The 24627-nt window shown below is 43.9% G+C and overlaps 3 protein-coding genes across 5 annotated transcripts; 2 read left to right on the top strand and 1 right to left on the bottom strand.

Moving 5' to 3' along the window:
* Window positions 1-2227: 2227 nt before the first annotated feature.
* ttll9 (tubulin tyrosine ligase-like family, member 9) lies at window positions 2228-14214 on the top strand. 2 transcript variants are annotated; one of them, XM_012873449.3, is made up of 15 exons: window positions 2228-2342; window positions 8537-8583; window positions 8670-8762; window positions 8877-8988; window positions 9087-9124; window positions 9209-9272; window positions 9397-9465; window positions 9557-9641; window positions 9750-9790; window positions 9892-9979; window positions 10125-10183; window positions 12168-12364; window positions 12648-12761; window positions 13024-13148; window positions 13324-14214. In XM_012873449.3, exons 1-15 carry the CDS (start codon window positions 2328-2330, stop codon window positions 13392-13394), a joined length of 1218 nt encoding a protein of 405 aa, XP_012728903.2. In that variant the 5' UTR covers window positions 2228-2327; the 3' UTR covers window positions 13395-14214. The 2 variants fall into 2 exon arrangements, with proteins under 2 accessions (XP_012728903.2, XP_012728901.2); XM_012873447.3 differs by having other exon boundaries at window positions 9087-9272.
* Window positions 14215-14518: 304 nt separating this feature from the next.
* Window positions 14519-19811, bottom strand: fam217b (family with sequence similarity 217 member B). Its single transcript, XM_012873443.3, has 4 exons — window positions 18958-19811; window positions 18754-18850; window positions 17998-18062; window positions 14519-17886 (listed from the first exon to the last, which is right to left on the bottom strand). The coding sequence occupies exons 1-4, from the start codon at window positions 19074-19076 to the stop codon at window positions 16446-16448; spliced, it is 1722 nt and encodes a 573-aa protein (XP_012728897.2). The 5' UTR covers window positions 19077-19811; the 3' UTR covers window positions 14519-16445.
* Window positions 19812-21562: 1751 nt separating this feature from the next.
* ppp1r3da (protein phosphatase 1, regulatory subunit 3Da) lies at window positions 21563-23638 on the top strand. 2 transcript variants are annotated; one of them, XM_012873451.3, is made up of 2 exons: window positions 21563-21828; window positions 22139-23638. In XM_012873451.3, exon 2 carries the CDS (start codon window positions 22161-22163, stop codon window positions 23094-23096), a length of 936 nt encoding a protein of 311 aa, XP_012728905.2. In that variant the 5' UTR covers window positions 21563-21828; window positions 22139-22160; the 3' UTR covers window positions 23097-23638. The 2 variants fall into 2 exon arrangements, with proteins under 2 accessions (XP_012728905.2, XP_021177677.2); XM_021322002.2 differs by lacking the exon at window positions 21563-21828 and adding an exon at window positions 21837-21987.
* The last annotated feature ends 989 nt before the right edge of the window (window positions 23639-24627 follow it).

Raw genomic sequence — 24627 nt, 5'->3', positions numbered from 1 at the left:
TTTTTGAAGTGATAAAAACTTGTGAAACTGCCAAAGACTTAAAACTAGGGTGAAGATTCACGTTCCTGAAGGACAACAACCCTAAACGTGCAGCCAGGGATACAACAAAAATGGTTCACAGCTAATTATATTACTGTGTGAGAACGGCCTACACAAAATCCAGACCTACAACCAGTTGAGAATCTGTGAGATGACTGAAAAACTGATGTTCAATTCTTGAAGTTGTACTTTTCTTTGCAAATCAGTTTGTGTCATTTTGCAAAGAACACTGGGTAAAGTGGTCAGGACGATTTTACTTTTACTTTTTTATTTTACCTTACAATCTTTCTTCTGTAAAACAATATGAAAGCCATGAGTCCCTTTCCATCAACTTTACAATCACTGCTCTTTGTTTGTCTATCACATAAAATACTGATAAAATTCATTGAAAGTTATGGTTGTAATGTGATAAAAGGCCTTTGCATGTATGAATACTTTTGCAAGTCACTGTAAATAAAATAAGTAAAATGACTTCTCAGCAATGATAGCTCACACTGGGATCCCCATGAAGGCTTCTCTATGTAGAGATTCCTTGTATTCTTGTGCCTGTGTTGGTTCTGACTGGACGCTCTGAGTTCCCTCTGACATCCAAAAACATGGATTTCAGGGTAATAGACCGAAGTAAGAGAGCGTGTGCATGCAAAATGCCTTGTCTCATGTGTCTCTGAACAGAATGAAGCCTATTTGTAAAATAAATGGATTCTTATCAGACGGTCCCCAGGATCACGTTTTTCAGGGGAAATTAGGCTTTTTTTTCTGCCATCTGTTTGTGATTTGAAATACAGTACACCACGTTACCATATTTTACTTTGCCCTATCTTCAGCATTGTAAATAATAAAACAAATTCCGAATATGTCAACACGTGAAAAAGGAAGCGTCCTCGAAATTCATTTTAACTACAACGCCCAAGAAATTACTAAAAAAAAAAGCTCTCGTGATGTAATTTATCTGCTCAGTGAGAAAGTTGTGAAACAAGGTTTTGGCTCAAAGGTCTGCGTGGTGTTGCATTCCAGTTGAGATCCTGTGGTAGCTGACCACCCACATGCAAAACTAACTGAAAGGCATTTTCATTATAGGCAATTCTGATATTTTCATTAGGCTTTAATATGGTAGATCATTTATTGATACTAGGATGGCTAGGATTAAAGCTCTCGTCTATTATTTACCTTTCCACTGGAATCTGAGCCAGATGTAAGCTATTTTTACATTACTCACTGCAAAGTGTTAAAGAAAACAATCGTCAGTGTTTTATGAGCTGGATAGCACCTGGACTTAAGAGGCAGGATAAACAGTACACCTAAAGCCACCTTTTTCTGATTAGACAAGGAACAACAAAAAGGATCCATATAACTAGAAGCTGCAAGGTGTGCTATACAGAGGGAAAATACACTGTCTTTAGTCAAATAATAAACACAGATTAGTCAAAATCCATCAGTCTCAATAGGTACTTGACGGAATATAAAGAGAACGGTGTTCTCTCAACAAGCAGAACAACATTTTTGGTATTTTGCCATGAATTAAAGATCAGCATGCAAACCAAGTTACTCAAAATACCGCAGTTTGGTTTTCCAATATTCTTACTCAGTGAACCACATCTAGGCTATTATTCAAAGAATATTTGTCCAACGTAATAATGGCACTGATTCGGTAATGATTTATTTTTTTTTCAATTCAGGATTATACTGACAGTTATTGGCTAACAGTATAAATGTGTATCTGACATCAGTACCAACTTGATTTAGAGGTGAATGTTTCAAATTATAATTTTAATAAACGAAGCAGACACACAATAGGGACCCCCTCCATGCCTTATTTGAGGGGCTGGCGCCCTCGTGTGGCAGAGGAAGAAACAAACGAATAACTTTCCTTTGTCCATATTTATACAGAAACCCTATTTTAAATTCATTTTAGCAATTGATATAAGTCAAAATAGTTTAGAGTAATATTCAAAAGTTTAAATAAACGAATAAAAGTGATATGTTTTCTTCTTCTTTTAACATTATCTTAACAATTCCATTGTGTCAAAAACGAATCAGTTCTGATCAGCAAAGGCTAGCCCGTCCCAAGCAACATAAAAACAAAAGGAATAATAGTTTTGAATAAACTGAATTTCTCGGTTCAGAATACGACGGAAGGCTCATTGGGACAATCTTCCCAGTTTGATTGGTTTCGCGGTAACCAGGACAACAGCTGTTTGGACTCTCTCCTGGGACGTCCGGGCAGAGCGTAGCTTTCAAAATCCTAACCTCCCGCAGCCTGCTGCTGCTATTTCACGGTGAACGCGTCCATGTCGAAGTACAAGGTAAACAAAAGGCAAGAGTGAATCAATGTACCGTTATGCTAGGCTTTATCATTTAATTTGCATTAACAAAATACTGCAGAATAAGAATGTAGTCTGGTAAAAAAAAAAAAAAATGGTTTGTGCTCGTTGTAACACCCGTTTGGCTTTGTAGAGTTTAAAGGACAGATTTTTTGACACGATCCAACCAGTCCTGTCAGCGTTGTTTATATTCTGTACGCTTGTTGTTACGTCATTACGGTATAGCATTTCTAAACTGCGCCGACAGTGCCCTCTGGTGGACAACAAATAAAACACAAACTCAAACTCGCATTACTACAAAAAAAGTCATTTCATAGCAGAATGAGGACGTTTAACAGCGGTCCTCCTGTCCTGTCCTGGAGTCATTTAATTCCTGGGATGCTCAAATTAAGAATTTACTAGCATTAAAAGCCTGTGAGTAATTATGCTGTGAAATTAGCTGGTATTTCACTTGGTGTTAAAAAGTAAGGTTTTTATCTTATGAACTCCTGGAAGAAATGTAAGAAATACAATTGTAAGATTGCCAGTCAGTTATTTAAAAATAATAAATAATGGGTTTAACGTCAAATTATGTTATCACCTGGACATTCTGGCTTTGGTAAACCTACACACACACAGCCTCTTGCAAACTATTCACTGCCCTTGACTCTTTGTTACGATCCAACCTGCAATTTAAATGTTTTGGAATCTTATTTTATGTAACGGAGCTGCACAAAATAGTCTAAATCACTGAAATGACAAAATATATATATATATATATAGTATACAAATGAATGCAATACATATGTATATTTTTGTACAAGCAACATATTTTTCTACGGTCAGAGTTGATTTACTTCCTTAAAGAATTGTTGCAATCTTTTTTCATAGTTTCACCCAAACTTTGTTTGGGCAAAGCTTTCTGTCAGTCAGCAAATAGTTTCCTTCAACTGCTGATTTTATTTGTGGATTTGTGCATGCATGTATTTATTTTAGACATATAGGCTATTGATCTTTCATTCATCCATTTCCTATACCTGCTCAATCCCTGCAGGTTGGATTACTATTTTATTAAACATGACCGTAAATTGTCAATTGTCTGCACCTCAGCTAATCATTTATTACTCTGTTTTTGGAATAAGTTATATTTTGGAAATTTAACTGAAACGATCTTGATAAAGACAGCAATGTCTATAGTTTCAGAAAAAAATGTGATACATTAAAGATTTGAAGATGACCCTCTGAGTCGAAGCGGAGAAGGTGTCATAGAGAAACATATCAAATAAATTAGAACCAACTCAAGTTTGTATTTATTCTCAGTTGTTTTTTAAAAGTACTGTCAAGATTTATGTGAACCCGAACACAGCCACACGCAAGCAGAGCTTAGTTTAGAAAGTTTATTGAAGGTGGTGAATAGTGGAGGATGGATAAACCAACAGTCTGTACCGGGCTGGAGCAGGAGGATAGTGATGGCAGGAACTGGCAGTTCGGCAGGTGAATACTTGCAGTCCGAGCAACAGCAGCACGTCAGGATGAATACTTGCAGGACAGGATTAACAGCAGACCATCTGAGTGAATACTGGCAGGACTGGATTAACAGCAGAACATCTGAGTGAATACTTGCAGGACTGGATTAACAGCAGAACATCTGAGTGAATACTTGCAGGACTGGAGACGAAGGGAAATCAGGCTGGCAAGAAAAGGTAGGCGAGCAGTCATGAGCAGAGGTAACAGTAACCAACAGAACGAACCGACAGGGGAGGACTGAATGCAGGGAGCTTAAATAGGGAGGCTGACAGGTGTGATGAGTACTGGCTGATTAGTGACTGACAGGTGTGGATGATTACTGAGCATGGAATCAAGAGCTGTATGGAAGGTGGAGAGTGCCATGAAATGTCCCTGGTGCAGCAGGCAAGGCTGCACCATGACATCACCCCCCCCCCCCTTAAGGCCGGCTTCTAGACGGCCCAAAAAGAATCCAAAAAAAAATAAAAAAATAAATAAATAAAAAAAAACGACCCACCCAGGGTGGGCGGAGGGAGGTACTGGATGGAGGGCTAGAGTCTAAACCACAACTTCCCAACCAGGGCAAACCAAAATAAAGAAGAAAACGTAGGCAAACAAGAAAGCGTCTAAACTACACTGGCAGTAAAAAACCTAAGAAAACGGTGGGGGCAACTAGAGGGCAAAGGAAAACGCCATGGGGAAAACGCTGGAGTGTAAGAAAAATGCCAGCACGTAAGGAAACGGGAATCTCTATGACACCAGGGAAACAGATTTATCAAATACCAAGAAACAGAAAATCCAAAACACCAAGGAACAGAGGGCGTCCAAACATGCCAGGGAAACAGAGGTAATCTAACATAACATAGGAGCACTAGCAAGCACTATGGTAACACCCAACATAAACAAGCACTAAGAACTCAAAAACTAAAGAATGCTAGGAAAAAACTAAGAACCGCTGAATAACTCTGAAACTAAGGGATGCCAAGTAACTCAAAAACTAAGGAGTGAAAAATAACTCAAAAATAAAGGTGTGCTAAATAAAAACTAAGGGGTGCTAAACAACTCAAGAACTAAAGCAGAACTAGAACAAATGTAACTAGAGAGCACCGGGGCCTTATGGGCACACGCAGCGACGGCTGCTAGGAGACCGGCAGCAGCTAGGCCACATAGAGTAGTCGTGGAGGACGGCCAGGACGTGGCAGGCGGCGGAGCAACATCGCCCGATCGAAACATCGAGGAGGGCGGCCCCGATGTGGCAGAGCCAGACATGGGTGTCGCGGTGGGCGACCCCGACGACGCAGAGTCAGACGTGAGCGTTGAGGTGGGCAACCCCGACAACGCAGAACTAGACTTGGGCGTCGAGGTGGGCGACCCCGACGGCGGAGCCGGCAGGCCCGAAAGGGGTGTCGCGGAGGACGACCCCGACGTGGCAGGGCTGAATGCAGGCGTGGCGGAGGACGACCCCTACGTAGTGACATGGTCTGTTGTGGCTGGCGGCAGAAGAGGACCCTGGAAAACACTGGGTTACAGACTAAGGGTGGCGTCAAGCCACAGGACACAGGACTACATGCTACGGAGGTTGCAGGACTAGAGGCTATGGAGGTTGCAGGACTAGAGGCTATGGAGGTCACTGGGCTACAGGCTATGGAGGTCACCGGGCTACAGGCTACGGAGGTCACAGGGCTACACGGTTCAGGAGATTCCTGGCTACACGGTTCAGGAGATTCCTGGCTACAGGACACAAGAGGCGCCGGGCTACAGGACACAAGAGGCGCCGGGCTACAGGACACAAGAGGCGCCGGGCTACAGGACACAAGAGGCGCCGGGCTACAGGACACAAGAGGCGCCGGGCTACAGGACACAAGAGGCGCCTGGCTACAGGCCTCGGGAAACGCCTGGCTACAGGCCTCGGGAAACGCCTGGCTACAGGCCTCGGGAAACGCCTGGCTACAGGCCTCGGGAAACGCCTGGCTACAGGCCTCGGGAAACGCCTGGCTACAGGCCTCGGGAAACGCCTGGCTACAGGCCTCGGGAAACGCCTGGCTACAGGCCTCGGGAAACGCCTGGCTACAGGCCTCGGGAAACGCCTGGCTACAGGCCTCGGGAAACGCCTGGCTACAGGCTTCGGGAAACGCCTGGCTACAGGCTTCGGGAAACGCCTGGCTACAGGCTTCAGGAAACGCCTGGCTACAGGCCTCAGGAAACGCCTGGCTACAGGCCTCAGGAAACTGCGGACCCTCCTGGGTCTCCAAGTCAGTGGTAGGCAGCTGACCCTCCTGGGTCTCCAAGTCAGTGGTAGGCAGCTGACCCTCCTGGGTCTCTGCGTCGACGGCGGGCGGCAGACCCTCCTGGGTCTCTGCGTCGACGGCGGGCGGCAGACCCTCCTGGGTCTCTGCGTCGACGGCGGGCGGCAGACCCTCCTAGGTCTCTGCGTCGACGGCGGGCGGCAGACCCTCCTGGGTCTCTGCGTCGACGGCGGGCGGCAGACCCTCCTGGGTCTCTGCGTCGACGGCGGGCGGCAGACCCTCCTGGGTCTCTGCGTCGACGGCGGGCGGCAGACCCTCCTGGGTCTCTGCGTCGACGGCGGGTGGCAGACCCTCCTGGGTCTCTGCGTCGACGGCGGGCGGCAGATCCTCCTGGGTCTCTGCGTCGCATGTAGGCGGCGAACCCATCTGGGTCTCCGCGTCACAGATAGGCGACGGACCCTCCTGGGTCTCCGTGTCGCATACAGGCGACGGACCCTCCTGGGTCCCCACGTTGGACGGCAGACTGGCATGCTGTAGACCCGCGTCGGGCGCCGGACTGGCGAGCTCGAGAACTGACTCTTTGGCTGCGGGCTGAATATGAACTGACGTCTTTGCCTTGGTCTGAGCAGGAATTGAACCTTTGGCTGCAGGCTGAGCAGGAACTGAAACTTTGGCTGTGGTGGGTTGATAAGGAAACAGTTCCTCCCTATCCCCGTAAAAGAAGTCCCATAGCTGGGTCTCATGGATCCGGGGTGCTCTAGCCGGACTCACCCGAGTAGCAGCAGTAACTGTATCCGGCTGAATCACCAGGGGAAGGGAGGTGACGTCAGCTCCAGTAGGTGCAGCAGCGGCGTCTGGCTGGGCATAGAGGGAGGTCTTGTGCCGGCGCCCCCGGCGTCTGCGCTGGGAGGAACCGGACAACCAAGGAGTGGCTGCAGCTGGCGATGAAGCAGCGGGAGCTGCGGCAGACTTAGCAGCATCATCAGCAGGATCAGCAGGTGTAGCAGAGACAGCTGATATGGAGGAGGCATGTGAAGCAGCAGTGAGAGGGACCGAGGATGAATCAGCGGCTGAAGACTTCACTCGAGGAGCCAGCTGAGTGTCGCAGAGGTGGTGACAGAGATGACCGGGAACCGAAGGGCGCTTTTCCTGGCACACTGAAGTGACCGTGATGACGTTGGGTGGTGGAGACGCTGCGTTGTTGTCAGACTGAGCTGCAGAAGTGTGCTTGCGGCGACAATCCCGGCTTTTGCGCAGGGAGGAACCGGACACCGAAAGGCAGACTGCTCCTGACGCTAAAACAGTGGAAGTTGCGGCCGAAACAGCAGCAACTGGAACCGCAGCATCGGCGAAGACAGCAGCGGCGAGAGGAGCTGATGTTGGATCTGTGGCTGGGTCCACAGCGGGCTCAGCAGCAGCAGCTAATATGGACAGGCTGGTGGCCGGAGGTTTGGGTGGGGGCGACCTGCCGTAGAGCTGGGCAAATGCAGCCTTCTCGCTCCATTCTAGCTCCTTCGTCAGCCCAGAGAGCTCGAAAAACGGGATGAGCTCCTCCTTGCTCCTCAGCAGATTCCGTACCCGAACCAGCGCATCCACTTGCCTCCAAGGTGGACTGAGCACGGCAATTTCATCCAAGCACTCCCGGACCTGGGCCATGAGCTGCTCCGCGCTGATCCGGAGATCATGCTCTGTTGTGCTGTTGTCTGGAAGCAGAGCAAAATCCCTCCTGACAGCCCCTGCATCGAGGTTCTGTGTGAGTGTCGGGTTCATGTGGTCGGTTCGTTCTGTCAAGATTTATGTGAACCCGAACACAGCCACACGCAAGCAGAGCTTAGTTTAGAAAGTTTATTGAAGGTGGTGAATAGTGGAGGATGGATAAACCAACAGTCTGTACCGGGCTGGAGCAGGAGGATAGTGATGGCAGGAACTGGCAGTTCGGCAGGTGAATACTTGCAGTCCGAGCAACAGCAGCACGTCAGGATGAATACTTGCAGGACAGGATTAACAGCAGACCATCTGAGTTAATACTGGCAGGACTGGATTAACAGCAGAACATCTGAGTGAATACTTGCAGGACTGGATTAACAGCAGAACATCTGAGTGAATACTTGCAGGACTGGAGACGAAGGGAAATCAGGCTGGCAAGAAAAGGTAGGCGAGCAGTCATGAGCAGAGGTAACAGTAACCAACAGAACGAACCGACAGGGGAGGACTGAATGCAGGGAGCTTAAATAGGGAGGCTGACAGGTGTGATGAGTACTGGCTGATTAGTGACTGACAGGTGTGGATGATTACTGAGCATGGAATCAAGAGCTGTATGGAAGGTGGAGAGTGCCATGAAATGTCCCTGGTGCAGCAGGCAAGGCTGCACCATGACAAGTACTTGGTCACAGAAAAAGAGAAAGGCTTGCATTAAATACCAATTGACTTTATTTTCCTTTGCAGATATCTGGAAACAAAGCCTCAAGTGACAATGGCAAAACTGAGGAGCGGTGGGTGTTATTCCTAATCTGGCTAATGTGTAGTTGATAAATGCGCTGCTGGGAGCTGTGAGCTTGTTGTTGTTGCTTCTCCCCAGGGGAGGAAGAAGTTGTGTGCGTTATAAGTGTGGTTTACTCAGCACCATACAAGATGTCCTCCAACAAAGAACGAACTGGGTTGAAGTAAAAGAGTGAGTTCAGGATTATAATGAGGGGTGGGGGGGGGGGCTTTGCACTAAAGTGGGGGCAGGCCAATACTCACACACTCTTTTGATGTCCTTTCTGAAATGTTCTCCTGTTTCCAGTGATGGAGAGTGGGACTTCAACTGGTGTGATGTGGGTTGGCTTAGGGAGAATTTTGACCACACGTACATGGAGGAGCACGTCAGGATAAATCACTTTCGCAACCATTATGAGGTGAGGAACCGTTATTTCTCACACATCACATGTGATAAAGCAAAGGTGGTTTTTGTTAATACAAACACTGATGCTTTGTCTTTGTATTCTTAAAACAGCTGACACGTAAAAACCTTATGGTGAAAAACCTCAAGAGGTACCAGAAAAATCTTGAAAAGGAAGTTGGCCGCGCGGAAGCCTCTAAATGTGACTTTTTCCCCTGCACCTTTGCTCTGCCCAGCGAGTATCATCTCTTTGTAGAGGAATTCAATCGAAGCCCGGGCAGCATCTGGATCATGAAGCCGGTGAGCTGAAATAGACCACAGATGCGACCCAGTTCAAAATCAATGATATTCTACTCTCTCTATCTGGAAGGCCCCGGAAACAAAAAGGCATTTTATCTCTGAAACCTACCTGGTGTGTTTTCAGGTGGCAAAATCTCAGGGCAAAGGGATTTTCCTGTTCAGGAAACTAAAAGACGTTATAGAATGGAAGAAAGTAACGTATAATAATTTCACAAAACACAGGTTGTCATAAACTGAATAACTAAAAACAGCATTTTAAGTGCATATTATCTCTGTTTTCACAGGAACGCGCAGAGGAGCAGAAGGATTCAGCACATGTGGAAAACTACGTGTCACAGAGATACATAGAGAACCCTTACCTGATTAATGGTAATCAACTGAAATATAATATCAAATGTTACAGTGTGATTAAGAAATACCATAACCTTATGCAAACATTAGTTGTAAATCCTGACTTGTAAGGTTTTATCCCCACAGGTAGGAAATTTGATCTGAGAGTTTATGTCCTGGTCACATCAGTAAGTACAAAGCAATTCACATTGCTTTTATTTAACCTTTCTGCATTGCTGCATGCCAGGATCATTATAGCTGCATAATGTACATTGTGTTTGTTTTTCAGTATGTCCCTTTAAAAGCATGGTTGTACAGAGATGGTTTTGCTCGCTTCTCAAGCACTCGTTTTTCCCTCAGCAGCATCGACGATAAGTGTATCCTTTTTTTATCCGCCAGTGTTTGAAGGTAGCCAGACTAAATCCTTAGCGAAGGCCATGGCTAAATAGTTCAGAGGGATCCCATTTGTCAGAGTGGTGTTTATTGAGATTTATGATATATGTCCTTAGTGATGCTTTTCAGACATGCACCTCACTAATGTGTCTGTTCAAAAAACAGCTCCTGACTATGACCCTGAAAAGGTATGTATTGATAAAAACGAGCAAAATAGTACAATGTCTTGTAAAAGTATCTGTTTTTATGCCAAACACAACATGAAGGTAAACTAACAGTGATAATGATGGCAGCAACATGCTGTGTGGAAGCTTTACTTCATTAGCGACGGAGAAATTAGTGAGAGCTGATGGGAAGATAAATGTATCTAAATAAAGCAAAATCTTGAAAGGAAACCTGTTAGAGGCGACTTGAATTTGGGGCAGAGGTTTCCAGCAGGTTAATGGCCCCTAATGATACAATAGTTCATTAAGGATGATCCAAATTTCTGACTTTACAATATCAGAGATATACTTGTTTTACTGTATACTTGTTTTAATATAGCAAATGTTTTGCCTTTATTCTTAAAAAAAAATCTTACAAATATATAAAATTTACCTCAAAATTACAGATTTTCTTGTGTGAAATTTTACTCCTCGTTGCCCAATAATTATTATTTAAATAATGTATTTTTCTTTCTTCTACCATGACCCTATTCCAAATTTGTTTTTTGTTTTTTTGTTTTTGGGGGGGGGGTGATTACAGGAATCAAGTAATAATATTAGATGTACAACTATAAGAAAATTACAAGAATTAAGTCATAATATTACCAGAACAAAGTCCAAATATTATGAGAATAAAGTTGAATCATTACAAGAATAAAGTCACACAGTCGTTGCAATGTGCTAAAAAGATTTAGTATTTCCTTATTTGTGAAACCGATACCAAAGAATCACTTTACAGGATGCTCAACATTCCTCCTTCTAACACGGTGATAAAGACTGTGTTTCTCTGTAAGAGTTCTTATAAAATTAATCCTTTATCATTTTATTCTTGTAAATTCCAAAAACCAAAAAAAGCCTGCGCCACCAAAAGGGTCATCGGTCTCTGGCAGTGTTATTTTGGAGGTATCAGGTTGAAAAGTTTGGGAACCCCTGGTTTAGATCTACCGCTGCCAAACTGTGGTACAATTACCACTGTTACATTAAAAGAAATGTTTACACTAATTGTTGACCGTTAAATATCATGTTAACTAATCTGTTTAAAATAATAACAGTATAGTCAAACCGCAGAGACAACAAGATACCGTCGATAACTGATAATCTTAGCTCTAAATGCAAATTTGAAAAAGAAGCTCAATGGTACTTTGGCAAAGAATTTCTATTAAAGGTTAAGTGGGCGACCGCAATTGCCAGATGCTTCTCATGTAGCCTCAGTTGAGCCTCCACCATTGTTTGAGCGGTCCAGTTAAACTCCACGTCTAGATCTAATCGAGGATCTACAGCAGGACAGTGGAAACTACTGTCTCCACTGTCTGTGCTTAAGCTATTTTGCAAAGAACGTAAAAAAAAAAGGTCAAGCTAGTATAAAGATCTGTAGCCGTTATTGCAGCAAAAAGTAGTCCCACATGACATTGGAGCAAGGGGGCTTAATCTAAAAAGCATGACAAATTTAACATAATAATAATCATCTTTATTGTCATTGCAACACACATCCCACTGAAATGTGTCCTCCGCATTCAACCGAGTCCTTAGGGAGCAGTGGGCTGCCACTGTGCAGCACCCGGGGAGCATTCTGGGGCTAAGGGTCCTGCTCGGGGACCCACAGTGGCAGTCTGTCAAACAGGCTACTTGCAGTCTTCTCAGAACGCAAGCGTGCTGCTCTAGTTACCACTCCCTCTAGATACAAACATATTTTTATTTGTAAATAAATAATAATATGACAACCATGTATAATTTTCCTTCTACTTTACAATGCTACGCCACATTGTGTTGATCTTTCACGTAAACCCAAATTTCAAGCTTGTAATGCGACAAAATGAAGGGAGGTTCAAAAGGTATGGCTCCCTTTACAAAGCATTGAATATGTCTCAACATTTCTTTAAACTTATTAAGGTTATGCTGGTATATGGTATTCTAGGTACGCCACTGTTCCATTGCTGCGTTGTTTGTTTGTTTTATTTGGTGCAAATAGGGATGCAAATGGCAGATGCAACAGCTTCGAAGATACCTGACTGCCAAGCACGGTAGAGAGGTGATCGAAACCCTCTTTAAAGAGATGGACAACATTTTTATCCGAAGCCTGCAGAGTGTCCAAAAGGTCATTATAAATGACAAACACTGCTTTGAGCTCTATGGTTACGACATACTGCTGGATCAGAACCTCAAACCGTAAGTGCTTATTTGGACCACCTGACTGAGCTTTCACCTATTTTACGATCCATCTGCTTTGTTCACTGTAAAACGCTACAGACAACCTGGCATGGGATGTGATTTTCCTGTCTAAAAAAAGGAAATAAGTCTGCAAGGATATACTTCAAAACTATAAGTCAAAGCTCCACAGAGTGACTTGTACTGTGCAAACGTGAACAACTGTCGTATAGAGGAATCCTGTTCCTCTAGCGCCAAAGGATAGGTAAATGTTTGCTGAATGCCACTCTCCATCTCTCCACAGGTGGTTAATTGAGGTGAATGCATCTCCATCACACACGCCCAGCAGCCAGGAGGATTATGGGATGAAGTACCGACTGCTGGAGGACACTTTGAACGTCGTCGATATGGAGGGAAGGTAAAAGGCATCGCTATTGCCGTAATTACTTTTCGACGCGATAAAACAAGGTGCCAGGGCTACCAGTCTTTGCATCTGATGCAGACTTTAAAAATAATAGCTTTCGCTGTCTCTTGAACACATATTGTAGAATATTCTTTTGGCTAAGACCATGCTGTAGAGGCAAATGTGGACTTGCATGTAATCAGACTTCAAGATAAAGTCTTTCCAGGTGGTGATAAGCACTCTAATGGATGTTTTTGGGTTTTTTTGTTCTCATCAGACTGACTGGCGAGGAGAAAAGAGTGGGAGGCTATGATCTCATGTGGAACAATGGACCTGTCTATAGAGAGGACTCTGGCCTACAAACATGCGGCAGTTTATGTTTCACTGCCAACACATACTTGGGTAACTCAACAGTGAAGTTAATGCAATCTTAATAAGGGGAAAAAATGCCTCATTTTTTTTAAGTTGAAAGAGATCCACTGATCAATTATTACAGCTCTGTTGATGGGCGCATGTTTAATTGTCTGAATCACTGTATTAATAATAACCCTCAGCATTTCCCTGCTCTTTGTTGCAGGATGTGTGAATGACAGAGAAAAGCAGCTCCGCCATCTTTTTAAACCGTTCCCTTTTCAGAAGAAGTTGTAATTGTGTCCAGGATCAGATTTTCTTTTGTGGGGCTTTTTTCACAATTGTGGTAAAAGACACTGTTCTGTGGGCCTAAATAAATGTTTTTTTTGTTTGTTTTTTTTTTATGTAAAAACAGGTTTAAATCCTGTTTTCACAGGAGGCAGGAGGGTTTGATAGCCAGAAGTTGCCATAAATTGTTTTTTAGAATTACAACATCTGAAAAGTGTTTTCAATCCCAGTTTACTGATAGCTCCAGGGCAACTAAGTGGCTTCAGAATCCACCTGTGTCCCATTAAATCTTGGTACAAATCCAGCGTTTCTTTGAAGGTCTCAGGTTTGTTATAGGACATTAGTAAGCACAGCACCATGAAGACCAAGGGGCACAACAGGCAGTTCAGAAATAAAGTTGTGAGGAAGTTTAGAGCAGGGTTAGGCAATAAAACAATATTGAAGGCGTTGAATACCTCAGTCCACTGATCGAGCCATCATCCGGACCTAAAGAAGTATGACAAAACTGCAAAGACATGTACCAGTGGAGTTTATTACTGCAAGAAAATGACCAAAGCTAGAGAGGCAAGGCTTTTTCCCCAACAGCAATGATTTGCAGTCTGCCGTATGCAATGTAGGGGACACAGACGTGGTCAGATGAGACCAAATTTATAACTGTTAGGCATATTACGCAAAGCCCAATGTGTAGCTGAAACGCTGCACTGTATGTAAACGTTTGTTGTCCTCTCCGCTATGTTCTCCTTTTGTTTTAGCATTTTCAGCCTAACAGTGTGAAAAGGAAATTGTTCTTAATGTTTTCCCTGGTGAAATAAAGGTTTTATTATTATTACATCACCCTTAGCACACCATCCAAATGGAAAAGGGTGGTAGCAGCATCATGTTGTGGAGATGCTTTTCCTCAGCAGGCACAGGGAAGCTGGTAGGAGACTCACCTGCCACCAGACCCAACACTACAAAGCAAACACCTAAAGCTACAATGGAAGGGTTTAAAGCAAAGCATATTCATGTGTTAGAATGGCCCAGTCAAAGTTCAGACCCTTGTCCTTTTGCAATGCCCTGTGTCCTGCTCTGTCACCATTAATGCAATTATAATTAAAAACATTTGTCAAAGAATGACCACAGGACCAATCTTCTTGTGTCCAAAACATTTATTTCTATGCCTTACAAATACTCGCATCCAACACTGAGAAAAATACCACAATCTTTCAGCGTGCTTCATCGTGTATAGAGTACACAGTAACATTATGTATCTGTCCTCACCCGTTTCACTATGGCTTTGACTGTTTACATAAATATATACTTAGTGAGTGCAGTCAGAATTCATCACATTTACATCATTTAGTGCTTTGAACGTTTAAATCAAACTACAAAACAGATAAAGCGCCGTAATATTAACAATGCTCAACAGACGTTATATATGTCGCGGAATGTGGAGGTGACTTTATACCGTCACCCAGTTACAGCCTTCCACCCTCCATGAATCAAAACTCAATTCAAGGATGACCCCAGAGAAGTTACATTCAGCTCTCCTACAAGAAAAATCAGCTTTTTTTTGTTTAGCTTTTTTTTTTTTTTTTTTTTTTTGGTGACAATGTAAACATGTAAATGACAATAATAAATAAAAGTCGACCACAACGACATGTCTCATAAATAGAACTATGGTATAGAAATTCTGGAAAAATACACATTTACATTCGTAGCAAACGATTTACCACCTCCGATGACAAGACGAGCTCAGCTCTATTCAAAATACATTAAGTTAACGTAGAGTACAATTCAATCCGTTCGACGACGCAAAGCCCTTGGAAACAAAAAATTAAAAATAAAAAAAATCCCAAATTGATTGGGGGAAAAAAAAACTAAACAAAACAGCACAACGTCTCAGACAAGTCACACCACGAGCCGGTGCCTCCCCTTCTGCTGAAGAGACGCGGAAACGTTTAAAACACGAGTCACAAAACAATAAAAAAACTGAAACAATTAAAAAAATAAAATACATTCAAACATCGAAAGTAGCTTGAGTATTTTATGAAATGTATTGACTTGTGTTAAACACCGATTATGCATTACTTATGCTCATATCTGGTTTTTTTTTTAGTTAATTTTATCTCTATTTTGCCATTAGTAGAGAACTGAGCAATGACAGTCCAGTGCATTAAAATTCAGAGTATAATCCCAGCTGTCCCCGTGTTCATACTGAGGCTCGTGTCTAAGCAGAGCTCAGCGTTATGCATTTAATTCTACATTTTAAATAATTGCCACAAATACAGATGCATCTCAATGAAATTTGAATATCATTGAAAAGCTCGTTTTTTTTTCAGTAGCTTGAATAAATAAGTGAAACTCAACGATTTTAGACACAAAGCGAAATTGTTCAACTCTAACCCTGTTAACTTTGAATATTCTGATTTACAGCTAATTAAAATTCAAAATTAATTTTCTCAAAAAATCTGAATATAAGTGATAATAAATTAGCATTTCATTACAGATGTTATGGACTACACAATCATGGGAATGTCCACTGATGGGACTCTTGTCCAGCAGAAAGCTATGGCCCACCGTCACAGGGCCGGTAAACCACAAAAGGTCACTGCTAAAGAAGCTGGCTGTTAAGACAATGTTGGTTCATGGAAAATTGGGTGGAAGGAAAAAATGTTGTAGCAAAAGCTGCCCAAGCCACAGGAGTAGTCGAAGCCTTGAGAGGACTGTGAGCGGAGGAAGATGAAAGACACCAGACCCTTAAAACTTCAGCAGACACAGGAATGTCCATATATGTTTGTGTAATTAACCTATACAGGTTTTAGATTTTTGAATAAAATTAATGAAATAAAAATCAACTTTGTGATGATTTTAGAATTCATCAGGATGCACCTGTATTATCCTATTTGTCTACTAGCTGCTGAATGACGGACCATGTCTACTGTTTAAAGGCTGTTTATCCTGCGGTATAAGAGTTAGAGCATGTTAGTTTTACACCGATTTTACACGAAGCAAGCATAGGTTTAGAAATCTTCACCAAGTAACCACTAACTAAAGCACTACACTTCAGGCCTATAGGGGTTACTTAGCAACAAAGTGCACATTTTTTGTTTTGCCGTTTTGCTTAGGAATGCTGTGGCTACCAGGTGGCGCTTTAGAGAGACACGCTGGCTCCTTCGCAGCTCTTTTCGTGGCAGTTTTAGAGGCCTGACCGCCCGCCTCCGCCCTCTGACAGTCCCTCTCATCTCTCTTGGAAGCGATGAGCTCTCTCTTGCTGGCGGCGTGTCCCCGTTTCTCGGCGGCTGCGCCTTTAACCCCGCCGGGCTCCTTTTTCACATCCGTCTCGGAGTTGGCTCTGACGCGGCTTTTCCTCGTCTGCCCTCGGCCTTTCTGGTCGGCGCCGGCCTCCTGGTGTTGCTTCCGGGCATTGCCTGCAGCCTGCATGTGCCTGAGATGACTCCTCCCGGCCGGGGGGCTAACGGGCGTCCGGGCCCCTCCCCCTCCACCTTGAGCTCCGGGGCTCCGACCTTCGGTGGAGGCAGCTCGGGTCTCGCTGCTGCTCCTCTTCGCCGCCGCTCCTGGACGCGCCTTGCGCTCCAGCAACGGGCTGAGCCGTGAGTGCCGCTGGTAGGCGTAGGCAGAGCAGCTCCCGTTGCACAGCGGGTAGCGGATGTGACAGTGCGGACAAACGGGAAAGCGCGAGGGCTGGTGCTGGGCCGCGGCAGGCGACGGCGGGTTGTTGACAGGCGTACATGGGAAGGCTCGCGAGCTTTGCCGTAGGCCTTTGGGGGAGTTCAGTCGGGACGACGGGGCTGTGTGAGGCCTGGCGGCGGCGGGAGCAGCCATGGAAGTAGGGAAGCTCTGCGGCCTGGCGCGGCCCCCGGGGGGGCGGCTGCTCTCCGCTTGCACTGTTTGGATTTGAAGCCACTCTAGCTGCAGCAGCCTCTCCAGGTACTTCTCTAAGGGCCCCACAGGCTTGGGCCGAGGGGCACCGCGGCCCTCCGTGTGAAGGAACACCGCCAGCTGTCTCAGGCTCCAGCAGTTGAAGGGAGGAGGCAGGAAATCGGAGTAACTATAGGTGGGTTTCTCGCTCTCAGCTTCGTCTCCCGCCGTCCCATGGGGGCCCGGAAAGTCCGGGAGGAAGTCGTTGGTGTTAATGATCTCCGCCCGGAGGTTGAGGTGGGGAGGGGTGCACGGGGTGCACGGCGAGGGGAGAACAGGCAGCCGCTCAGAGTCTGACAGATCGCTGGCACTGTCAGAGTCTTCTTTGTGATTGTAGTGCTGCTGTAGTGCTTCCGGGGTTGGGGCTGGGGAGTGCGATAGGGAGTGGGACGGGTGCCGTAGCCCCGATATTGGAGAAATAGGGAGAGAGAGGGCTCGGCGACTTTTTCCCATCCCCTGACGATTTGGGAGGAGCTCAGCGCCGCACGGCGACAGCCGCTGGTTTTCTCGTTTTTCCTCTTTCCTGTGTGCAGATGACTGTTTGCGAAGTTGAGGTCTTAAATCTCCCTCATCTTCGGGACTGAGAAGAGACAGATGGGTTTAGGGAGGGAAAAGTCTTTGGAGGATTTAGGGATTTATTGCACCTGAAGGAAAGCACTCAGAAATAATACACGCCATTCTCGGCTCTTACCTTGAAATTTTGCTTGCATTCTGTGACGCACCAGACTTCATCCTGCCGCTTTTAGACTTAGCGCCCTGCAAAAGGATGTGACAGGCAAACAGCTTACCAGATTGTAGCAAATAACTGTGAAGCTTTGAAACTTCTTACAAAGACCCAAAGCGTGTCCTCTTTCTTCCACTTCACAATTATGCACCAAATTGTGTCTGTTTATCATATAAAACCCCGAAAACATATGTTACGTTTTGTGGTTGGAAAATGAGAAAACATGAAAAGGTTGAAGCAGTATTAGAGTAAGTACTACAGCCAGTATGTGTACGTTGGCCGCATAAGTATGCTGTTCATGCTGGACGGATACCACCTGTCCCTGACCTCAAGCAGGCTTCTTATATGAGACCAATGTGACCTGACTCAATACAACCTATTTCAGCAAAAACCAGCCATGGACACTCTTTGTATCTTATATGGATCTCAAGAAGGTGTAAATTTAGTCAGTTAGTGCAACACATTTTAACCATATGGGTATTACTTTTTACTCAGCACTGTGCTGAATCAAAGGCACATAGGCAATTAATTAACATTGTGCTGTTATATAACTTTTGGCCGGTGTAATCCAGGGTCCACTTTACAGTACGTTTCTTAATCATAAGGAACCCATTGGAAATATTGCCTGGGTTTATGTCAGTAGTAAATGTAACAGTAACGCAGTCCAAATATTGCATATCAATAACCATTGCATACTCATTTGTCATTGTGTCAGTCACGTACCCTCTTCCCGACTGTTGCGTCCTTATCCTGATCTGGTCCTGGGAGACCATTTTTCATTTGGCTCACTGCTTTCGTGGTCTTGTTATATTTATTTGAGCTATGGAAAAAAACAATAGCATCAGACGTGCCTAAAAAAAATAAAATAAAATAAAATAAAAAACTTGACATATCTTTTAATCGCATTAGTGTAAAAACAAGGCCTACCTGGCAAGTGAGCCGCTGTTTTCAGTATTCTTGACTCGTATCTTCTCCTTGGAAACGACGCGCTTCAGTGTTGTGGAAGCCGTGCGCTCCTGCATGATGGGGCCCATGTTGCACCACATGGGACGCTGCGTCTGGAGTCCAGCACGGGTCTAATCTTACACGGTAGCTAAAGAAGCCAGCCCACATCTCTAACCAGACCACCTAGTCTGAGCACACGACTAAAATCACCCATTTTCTCCGAGGCACTGCAATGCATCATGCGAAGACGCCAACCTCTCCTCTTCTGCTGCAGGTTAAACGCACGAACCACCGTTTTTTTTTTTTTTTTTTTTTTGGCCGTCGACTCTACGTCGCCGCTCAAACACAATCCTGCTTTAGGTTCAGATTAACCCGCGATGACAAAAGGCACCTCTGTTTCTGCTGTCGCCCTTTTCATCATTACGAATGCAGGGAGGCAAAGCAGCGCAGACGCTTTGTTTCTCTCTCAGATAGGTTTGTTTACCTGCTGCTGACTGGCTCGCTGCCTGTGCCGAAGTGAGTCGCCAGAGTGCATCACGGGACTTGGAGTACAAGCGTCAGCTGTCGAGATTTAAATCCAACGCAAACGTCGTTAATGACAGTCTAATTATGTTAAATCCCCGGATGTTTAACTGTAGTTTTCCTTTAGCACCGAACCAGATCGAGGAAGCTGAAAAAAAAATCAGCAACGCATGTGACAGTCAGCCTTAAACTACTCAATCACCCGTGCAGCATCAGTGGGCGCGTTGCTTACCAGTCAGCCGGCGGATCATTCCGCTGGACGCGGCGGTGTTGGAAGGGTTGTCACCGGGATGAAGGGCAAAGCGGTAATGGTTGACCTGTCAGAAAGATCTTGGCTTGCAGCATCATTAATGGCTGAGTGCATACATGTGAAGCCATAAAGCATAGAGTACTTTATAATCATCTGCTTGTTGATAGCGTATATATTCTTCTTTATACATTTTGATAACTTCACATTTTTCATCTTGACATGAAAAAAGGGACATTCGCCTGTCAGAAGAGGCTTCAGACACTGTATCTGGTGACAAATGGAGAAGCATCTTCTATAGTGGGAGATCCATCAGTGGATTTGGTTCACAGCAGGGTCATGCGTTTTCCATGTCTAAATTTCATGACTCAGCTACCACAGGAGCCGGCAACTTTTGGGGAAGGAGTTGTCACAAGGCCTTGATCGACCAGTAATAAGCAGACTTTGGGATTTGTTTTTTGCAAAATTCTTTTGACTGAAGGAAGGACTAAGAGTGCAAATGAGCTATATTTGTAGATTAAATTGTTTCCAGTCTAGGGGTTTTTCACAATTTACATTTGGAACATGTCTTTTTTTTTTTTTTTTTTTTTTTTTTTTTTTTTTTTTTTTTTTTTTTTTTTTTTTTTTTTTTTTTTTTTTTTTTTACTCAAACGACTAAATAATTACTAATAAAGGATCATTTCTAAACTTTTCTGTATTTGTAAATTAGCTGAACAATTCACTCAAGCACCACATTGACATCCATTGACATTAACATTCATGCAAAGCTTCTTCTGAGCATAACATTTTTATATAATGGAAACATTCATATTTCAAAGATTCAGGACACGATTCATCATTTACCTGAATGGTTTAAATATTAATTATACCAATAAAATGTTAAAGGTACTTGAAGATTAGTAGGTCTGGCTCACCTGTGTTGTCCATAATGCTAACAAACAATACTGGGAGTTTGGGATCTTACATGTGAAGGCTTTCCTGTACAATACAGTAACTTAATCAGGCCAGAAAGCCTTATCACATTTAAGTAAACTGGTGCTCTGTTTTTCTATAGAACTATTGTGGTCCAAACCAAATATATGTGTCAAAAAATGCCCAGATAGGTGTATTCAGTTAAACAGATATTGATATCGGGGATGCTTTCATATCAATTTGCTTGGGCACATAAATCTTTCATTTATTTGATAAATGCCTTTCCAAATAAAACATTTCACCACAACAAACAAACATTAAATTCAATTAATTAATGGTCAATGTTCAACGTACGCTAGAAATAAATTGCTGTTTCTGCAGATGAGCATTTAAAAAAAAACATGACAGACGAGAGACAAGTAGGCCAAGACATTAGTCTATGCATCTAAACATACATACACACCCCTCCCCACACACACATATACATACACATATGCATAATTACAATACCAAGCATTGATCAACTGTACGTACATGGATGTATGCAAATGCATATACAAATTGTTATTATTTCATAGGTAGAATCTTTTGTTTTACAATACCAAGCCAGTTGAATTTGACAATGCATACCAAAACAGGGGGCAGTTATGATTAATCCAATGAAGTCAAAAGGTAGGCCTCCTCCGTCTTATATTTACTTGTCTAGTTTGAAGGTGATAAAATCTAAATAACCTTGTAAACATTACAAAACAGAAAGCACGTTCAAAACTTGCGGCGGAGCTGCTTCCGCCTACCAGCAAGTTGCTCCTGGCTCTGTCAGGTGTAGCTGAGCTGGTGCGCCGTTTTGTCTTTTGTTGTAGCCACGCCCACCAGATGGGCGCCGCTTTCTTCGCCGGCTGACAAATGGTGCGCACCCAGTGAATGTGTGTACTGTACGCTTCCTGTTAACTGCGCTCTTGTTAGCTGCTCTTCATCGACTTTACGCTGGCTGCGTGTGAACCCCTGAGTGTTTATATGTCTGGGTTTATGCCTGGAATCATTCTCGCAGCCCTTATGACTCAGGGCAACCAATGGCTCGGCGAGACATTACTTTAAATTGGAGGCTCGACCCTAAGTGACAGTGTTTTCTGCAGCCTGCACGCCACTAACGCTTCGTATCGTTGCAAAGTGAGGTGAGGTCAACGTTTGCTTGTGTTTGATGCCCATCGAAGACATTTGCAGTTTTGTCACAGCTGTGTAGACAGACTGTGCAGTCGGGCACGTACTACCAGCATACACGCCCACTCTTGAGTTTCTGGCAGTAGAACAGCTGGTCAAAGTTTCAGGACAAGGTTGAGTCATTTTCCTCTTTTAAAAAGAGAAAAATAATGTTTCATGTAGATCATAAAGCCTTTTCTTAAAGTAGATATAAAGAAATCAATGTACTATCGCTACTGGATGTAATTCACAACTCCTTTTCAATCTGTGTTTCACCCCCTTTAGGTAAGAACGGCCTGTAGAGAACATGGACAGAGGGTGGTCCATTGGACACGAGAGGATACTCTCCTCTAAAGCCCAGCAGTCACTGTCCGGCTGCAGCAGTGTGTCTCGGCCCTGCTTGACTATAAACGTGACCGAAATGCTTCGAGCTGATAAGCCCGACACCGTTAGGAAGCCTGTCCCCATCCGCCCGCCGAGCCCCAGAGTCACTCGGCCCAAAGAACAAAACTCTCATCGCTTCCTCACCTGTGAGCCCACCCCAAAGCCCATCATCCGACAACGTTCACGGTCTCTGCCCTCTGCCACCCAGAACAAGAAGAAGAAGCAGAGCAGAGGCCCTGGCGTGAGGTTTGTTGACTCTCTGGGACTGGACCTGGAAGACGTCAGGGTTTTTAAATCTGGCGAGGACCCGTTTGTGCCACAACATGTTACCTTTAGGCTCCTGATGGGCGCTGAGATGACGGACGGAAGGCACCTGGAGATTAACTTGCCGTACCTGAAGCCGGTTTTCGCTCAGCAACCCGGCGACCAGCCGGGGTTCCTGCATCGGCTCAGCGAGCAGAAAGTGTGTCTGGAGAGGGTCTTGTGCTTTGAGCTGGGCGTCATCGGAATCACGCAAGTCCTGAATTTAGACTTTGAGAAAGAAGTTACAGTTCGGTATTCGTTTACGGAGTGGAAAGGTTCTGCAGAAACGAAGGCCTCCTGGGTCTCCACTGTGACCAAGACCTGGGATGGAGAAGAAGGAAGATGGCAGGAATTCAGTTGTGATACGTTTCGTTTCCACCTACCAGTTCCTCCATCCCTTCGACCGGGAACTCAGTTGGAGTTTGCCATTCAGTACAGAGTCCGCGGGGCGGAATATTGGGATAACAACAACGGAACCAATTATAAATTAGTCTGCCAAAACTACAAACTAACTGTCCCTAAAGAATGTGAAGACAGCATGGTGCATTTCATTTAGGATGCAGAACTCATGAAAAATGTATTTTGAGCACTTGATGTTTATTTGTGGCAACACATAATGAGAATTTTTACTGATGAGATGTTGATTTAAGCACTACTAACAAAACTATGTTAGATTAGTCTACAAGCACTTTGATAGATAGATAAAGAGCACTAGGTGACCACAAGCACTAAGGTATATGTAAAAACACCTCACACTGAGCGCTTTAACGGGGGAAGAGACCTGGCTGGATAACCGATTGAATAAATGATTTTATGCAATACAGGGATTTAGTTTGTTGCACCGTCTTCCCTCAGTAGGCTATACATTTTTACCTGGAACCCATTAAACAAAATGGGGTCCAGTGCACTTTACTGATGAAGAAATTGAAATGTTATATTTTGAGATGCACCAATTATATTTCTCTGGCCAATAACAAGTTCAAGCTTACTTTGTAAGTCTAAACTGTCAAAAGCATGAAAGAGGAAAAAAGTGGTTTAGGTTTTTGATATATGTAGTAGTTCTGAATTTGAGAGGTAATAAACAATGAAAATATTATCCTTATGTGTCAAAGCATTTTGTCCCTAACCTTCGTCTGGTTTATTAAATATCGTGCATCGACGTACATTAACGCTGTTAGTTTGTGTTTGTGGACAGTAAATGAAAAAACAACCAAACATTTTTTTTATAATTTGAACTGCAAACAAATGATCAGATGTGATCAAGGGAAATATTGACAAGGGAAATTGCTGAACGATTCATTACTGTATCAAAATCTATCCAAATATATAAAAGTATTCCTTATTTGTTATAATCAAAGGTGCCAAGCATTTTGTTTAAATAAAAATGTATTTGTTCAATTCAATTTTATTTATATTGCGCCAATTCATGAAACATGTCATCTCAAGGCACTTTACAAAGTCAAATTCAATCATATTATACAGATTGGTCAAAAATGTCCTAAATAAGGGAACCAGTTCATTGCATCAAAGTCTTGACAAGCAGCATTCACTCCTGAAGAAGCATAGAGCCACAGGGAGAGTCGTCTGCATTGCCCATGGGTTTGCTGCAATCCCTCATACTGAGCAAGCATGGAGCGACAGTGGAAAGAAAAACTCCCCTTTAACAGGAAGGAAAACCTCCAGCAGAATCAGGCTCAGTATGAACGGTCATCTGCCTCGACCGACTGGGGGTTACAGAAGGCAGAGCAGAGACACAACAAGAGAGACAAAAAAAGCACAGAAGCCCACATTGATCCAGTAATCTGTTCTACATTAGATAGTAATAGCCGGTGATCTGTCTTCTCTGGATGATGTCACAGCTAACAGAACGCCAGACCAGGTGTACCTACTATGAAGAAAAAAAAAGAGGCTTAGGGGCGCCATCTTGGGGTGGTCAACAGCTCAGCTCAGTGTAATGTGTTGACCAGGCGCAGAATAAATTTTAATCAATTATAATTCATTGAATATTCAACAAATTTTCACGTTTTTTTTTTTTTTTTGCTGAAAACTTTAAAACTATAGCTATGATAACACATGGTCCAGTGCAT

The sequence above is a fragment of the Fundulus heteroclitus genome, chromosome 1, assembly GCF_011125445.2.
Source record: "Fundulus heteroclitus isolate FHET01 chromosome 1, MU-UCD_Fhet_4.1, whole genome shotgun sequence".
Lineage (NCBI taxonomy): Eukaryota > Metazoa > Chordata > Actinopteri > Cyprinodontiformes > Fundulidae > Fundulus > Fundulus heteroclitus.
Note: the sequence above shows the minus strand (reverse complement) of the source record. Positions and strands in the feature narration are given on the sequence as shown.

What these genes read in the sequence shown, in the direction of transcription:
- ppp1r3da (XM_012873451.3), top strand. Translation starts at nt 22,161, where the DNA reads ATGGACAGAGGGTGGTCCATTGGACACGAGAGGATACTCTCCTCTAAA.
- fam217b (XM_012873443.3), bottom strand. Translation starts at nt 19,076, where the DNA reads ATGTGGTGCAACATGGGCCCCATCATGCAGGAGCGCACGGCTTCCACA. An exon ending in AACAGCGGCTCACTTGCCAG is followed by an intron (nt 18,851 to 18,957) that starts GTAGGCCTTGTT and finishes TTTTTTCCATAG; the next exon opens with CTCAAATAAATATAACAAGA. An exon ending in AATGCAAGCAAAATTTCAAG is followed by an intron (nt 17,887 to 17,997) that starts GTAAGAGCCGAG and finishes GTCTCTTCTCAG; the next exon opens with TCCCGAAGATGAGGGAGATT.
- ttll9 (XM_012873447.3), top strand. An exon ending in GAACCCTTACCTGATTAATG is followed by an intron (nt 9,642 to 9,749) that starts GTAATCAACTGA and finishes TTATCCCCACAG; the next exon opens with GTAGGAAATTTGATCTGAGA. An exon ending in CACTGCCAACACATACTTGG is followed by an intron (nt 13,149 to 13,323) that starts GTAACTCAACAG and finishes TCTTTGTTGCAG; the next exon opens with GATGTGTGAATGACAGAGAA.